This window comes from Drosophila guanche, unplaced genomic scaffold (assembly GCF_900245975.1).
Source record: "Drosophila guanche unplaced genomic scaffold, DGUA_6, whole genome shotgun sequence".
Lineage (NCBI taxonomy): Eukaryota > Metazoa > Arthropoda > Insecta > Diptera > Drosophilidae > Drosophila > Drosophila guanche.
The window spans coordinates 7,186,446-7,191,713 of record NW_022995748.1 but is presented as its reverse complement, the minus strand read 5'-3'; the positions used below and the strand labels follow the sequence as shown (position 1 = coordinate 7,191,713).

At 45.2% G+C, this 5,268-nt stretch overlaps 1 protein-coding gene across 1 annotated transcript; it reads left to right on the top strand.

The window, feature by feature from the left end:
- Positions 1-463: 463 nt before the first annotated feature.
- LOC117584091 (serine/threonine-protein phosphatase 2A activator) lies at positions 464-1,844 on the top strand. Its single transcript, XM_034272839.1, has one exon. The coding sequence runs from the start codon at positions 517-519 to the stop codon at positions 1,810-1,812; it is 1,296 nt and encodes a 431-aa protein (XP_034128730.1). The 5' UTR covers positions 464-516; the 3' UTR covers positions 1,813-1,844.
- The last annotated feature ends 3,424 nt before the right edge of the window (positions 1,845-5,268 follow it).

The window sequence follows — 5,268 nt, the reverse complement described above, 5'->3', positions numbered from 1 at the left end:
TTCTTTACGAACTTTATTTATAATTTTGAAAATTATTTTGGAGCAGCTTGGGTGAAAATTAAACTGTTAAATAAAAATAACACTCTGCTAAATTTGCAAGGGAGGGCTTCCATTTAAAATATATAATTCAATGATTAGCCTCTGTGGATTGCATTAAGATGCCATCCCATGCCATCTTTAATGTCTTTTAAGACGTTTTCTTGCAGACTTTCCTTCTTCCTTCTGGCCACAGTTCAGGAAAATCGTAGCCATAGCCTGAAATGGATTAGTATTTATTTTCTATAGCTATGACAAGACAGTGGCTGATGTATAGCGTAACTCACTTGCCAGCAGTTGCTGCACTGTGCCAACATATAAGTCCAGGTATAGAAGAAGGCACAGATAAAAGTTACTTGAACAGAGTTTTTATTATTGTATATTTTATTTAATGAACTATGCGATTTTAGTTGGTCATGGGAAATACCTCAGAAAGCATTACTTTCCGAAACAGAAACCTAAAAATTGTATAGCTTCAGGATGAATAAACGCATGTATGATGTGAGCGACCCTAGCGACCAGGTGTTGCACGCAACAAAATTAGCGCAGAACGGGCCGAGGAGGCATGTGCGATGCCTGGAGGAGCTTGACGGCTGGGTTCGCTCGCGGGCCTACAATGACACGATCGCCTACATCAGCAGCACCAGCATGGCCATACAGGGAATCAAATTGAACAGCGATTACCCAGTCTCAAAGCAGATGCTAAGACTGTGTGAAATTTTCGATGGCTTGGAGATACTCCTAGCCGAGTGCACACCCAAGTTCGACAGCTCCGATACATTGCTGGAGTCCCAGCAGACCTCCGCCAGGGCCTACCGCACCTGGACACGCCAGATGCAGCAGTTTGTATTCTCGATACTCGATGAGGCATTGCAGCCAGAGTGCAAGCACATCAACGAACTGGGACAGTACTTGCGGCGCTCCTTTGGCTGCTCGAGCAGCCTCGAGTTTGGCCCCGCCAACGAACTAATGTTCCTGTTCTTCCTTTGCAGCCTGTTCAGGGCCGGCATACTGGTTGCTGAGGATACTGTGGCCGCGGCCTTGCTACTCTTCCACCGCTACATTCGGCTGATTCGCCGCCTGATCCTGACCTACTCGCTATCGCTGACAAAAAACTCAAGGAGCTCGATGGACGACTACTACGTGATGCCCTATATTTGGGGAGCAGCTCAGCTTTCACTGGATGCGCCATTCTCGCCGATGCAGAGCGAGCTTCCGCTGACTATAGAGACCCATGGGCAGGAGTACATGTTTCTGGAGATAATCGATCATCTGCAGAAGACGCGAGGGTTCCAGATCAACCACAGCGCCTTCCAGCTGTGGTGCATTCTGTCGGCACCCACTTGGCCCCAGGTCTATGGGGGAATCGAGCGCTCCTACGTGTCAAACGTGCTCGCATCATTCGAAACAGTTGAGAACGCGATATTTTGTGAACTTATGTCCTTCAAAAGTGTGCCGGCATTTACAATGGAGCAGCGTGCCTATCTGGGCAGGCGGTTCTCTGAAGATCGCAAGAGTTCGATGCGTAGTCAGGGAGAGATGCCCGTAGCAGTCCACAAAAGTGTGAGCCAGCAGCCCAGCTTGTTCTTTGGCTTTCACGAAAATAAGTCCACTGATGGGGAGAGCGATGATGAAGAGCACGTTCCTTTATGGATAGTCCAACGCCGCAATACACTGGAAGACAACTCGGATACGAGTACAGCCGTTTACTTTAGAGATGCGAAGATTATTAAGGATTATCTGCCGCCGCCATCGTCCTCTGAACAAACATCCTAACACCGCTAACCTTCCCGCTAAAAGAAAGAACAATTATTTATATATTTTTTGGTTATTTGTAACAAATCTTCTATAATTACATACCCATTTTAATGGCAGAATCGCCGCGAATCTATTTACAAGAAGAGCAGTTCTAAATTTCTTTTTCTCCCACTCACATTTACCTGAAGTTTGCAACCATAAAATTCAATTATGTTTAGTTCATAACTTCAAATTTATTCGTAATATGTTTAATGCACTTTGACCTGTTCTCCGTGAGAGCTGCATATCTTTTTCCTCCCAACTGCTATTGTTGCATAAATCAAGGCGAATTTCACGCATATAAACAGTGCGAAGTGTGCGTAACGAGCGTTTCAATTTAAGAGCAAGACATTCGTTTTTCTTTTTCGTTTCTCATTTTTTTCCGCGTCTGCGATGAGTGTGTGAGGCACAGGCAACAAATTCAATTTTTCATTTTGAGAGCAGTCAGATTGCCGGCCGTCGGTCGCTCCCTGGCCTCCCGGCCGCCTGGCCCCTCTGGGCGCCATTCCAACAGTTTGGAAACACTGAAGTTGAATTACAATTGCAGTTTTTTTTCTCCTGCTCTCCCAGTTTTGCGTTTTGTTTGCTTCATTTCTGCAGTCGACTTGGTGTTAAGAGATTTTTATGTGCCTACGTATTTGAAATGCTAAAATGATGCATGACACCCGGGCCAACTCTTTTCTGTTATTTTTGTGTGGAGCGCACGGGCGGTCGGGCATGTGTGCGGTGGAGAGCGGTATGGAGAGTGCTATAAAATGTCCATTAAGCTTTTCGTGGAAACCTGCTGAAATGCACTTTTCGCATTCTAAACTGCCAACAGGTTCACTTGACGATGGCTAAATGGAATGGAGTTGGTCTGAAGAGCTGCTCGCGGCCACTTGAACATTTGCAGGGCCGAGAGAAAGTAGACTTTATGGGGGAATGAATGAGGAAAGCTCCACTCAAAACAATTGAGTAAATTCTGTGTACACTTTCTCCTCCCCACCTTTCGTTTCCTGGTAAATGTTCCCGTCACGCTTTTCCACGCTGGCTAATAAAAATCTATTTATTTCGCTCTTGTAAATCACAATTATGCTGTCATCTATTAGTTATTAATATGGCTTTTCCCATGGTCATTTATCACACATATACACTTGCATTCCCCTCGAAGATTAATGATTGGGAAAGTATCCCCATAATCAAGTGATTTAGGTTTGTTCTTCTACTTCTTCTGCTACTCCTACTTCAGCTTTTGGCGATTTCTTTGTGAGTGGGCGTTCTCTGATGTTTGGGGAAAAAAGAAAGCTTAGGGGAGTGCCCTCAAGCAGACACAAAAACATCTTGATTTGTCAATGTTTTATTTATTGCCCATTGTGTGTAATTAGAGCAGGCGTTTTATCGTTGATCCATGTTGTCCTCGATTCGGTATGGGCCTCCGAGTATATTGTGGCCAATGGCAATTTGTTATGTGTGTGTGTGCGCGCCTCGGGTGAAGTTAATTTGGGTTAAAATCTTTTTGTTTTGCTCTTTTGTTTACATCTTTATGTTGAATATTATCAGATATCATTCGACATGATGGAGGGGTTGACATGCTTTCTGGGAAATGGTATGGAGTTCCCGGAATGTGATAGGACTGTGGCAAATGTCACTCTGAGATTAGTCAGATTCATAAATGCTTTTACTTTGCTTGCTTTGCTTTTACCTCATTTAAATATATCCACAAAGTATTCCTCTAAAATTATTCTTCCGCTAACGTCACCGTCTGATCCCTGTTAATAGTTATTACTCCATGCTATCGCATCAATTATTTGTTTCTTTTAACGAGAGTCCAACAAAACAAGAGCCAAAGTATACATACACCTTCTAGTGAATCGTTTGTGGGAGAGGGTCCTTTGACCAGACAAGCATATACCCAGACGCGTTCATCTAGATGACCCCAATGGAAATAAAACGCATACTTTTTGCAACATTTGACTGGACCTGCGATAGCAACCCCCCACAGCACGAACTACAGACCGTGCTCCATTGTGGAGCATTGGAAAAAACGTGGCGCTTGAAAAGGACATTCGCTGCAAGTGTCGCGAGCGCTTTATGCTGGCTTGGACAATGTCCCCGGACCCTGCAGGGGACTGCTGACTGCCTCTTGCACATAGTTGATGCAATTCATTGTTTTATTTTGAATATCCTTTGACTGTGCTTGTTTCATTTTCCCTCTCACCGAATGCACGAGTATCTGGCATTGTTTTTTGGCCTAACTTTGGGTCTTGTATCCAAGCATTAAGCATAAATGTCTATAATTTAAACACGAGCATTATGCTTTTCCTGGACCATACTCCAAAGCCCTCTAACTGCTCGATTCCGACTCTTCCCCAGCAGCGGGAGAGCGCTTCAATTCAAATGAGGGGATAACGTGACAGTCAGACAGTGAGACAATTGCATTTCTGTGGCACTCCCATGTGTGTAGGCCAAGTCTGCATCGCTCCACATCGTCTGCCTTGTAATGCTAGCCAACAAATTGACTTGGCCATAAATTATACGACACTCAGTGGCGTAGAGAGCCAAAGGGTTTCTCTTTACTACAACGGTTTTGCGATTCACCGATTCTCGAAGTAGAACCCCTGTTGAGAGCTTATTTTTGGCACTTCTGACTTCAGCTCTGTTTCTATTTCTATATAGTGAGTGAATGGCCGAATATTTGAGTCGTGGTATGTGTGAAACAGTTACACTTTCCCCATGGCTGATACACACACACATGGAGACTAATTTGGAAAATCAGAATTGTCATATCAACAGATGGAGCCCAGCATCAGGTACGGAGCACAGAGTGCAGACGAGCATTGCTGCAGCTGCTCCCAGCTCATGGCGCCTTACGTTAATTGCATTGAATCGGGGCAGGTTGAACGCCTTCGTTCCGGATTGGCCCCATTCCCGCACAACCCCACTGCCATCGGTGGTGTAGGATCCTTGACTGAACTGTCTAATATGCTAATTACACTGCAGGCAACAATGCTGAGGGGGCTTTGGCTTCGGCCCCCTTGGTTTTCCTCCTCTCTGGCCGTACTCGTGTGTGTTTGTGGGACTGCAATGCGTTTGGCTCGTTCATTTTTGCAGGGGATTTGTGCAGATTGAGAGACGTACTTGTCCTTGTATAGAACGGTATGCTGCCCACTTGGCCCCTCCCTTGGTCTGTCTCCTCTGTCTGGGTCTAAGCCGCTTTAGTGAAGTGCCATTTATACGAGTTCAAGTGAGCTTGGGTGTGTGTGTGTGTGTGTGTGCTCCTCTATCTCCAGCTGTTGCCCCTCCCTTGCACTGCGTCTGTCTAATTAATTATACTTTTCAATTGTATCGCAAACAATGAGAATGACATTTGCCGCTCCCATGCCAGCCATCTGCCGCGCTTACCCATTTCAGTTAGCCGCTTTCGAAACTCTTATCTGTGTGGCATACTTTTTGGCG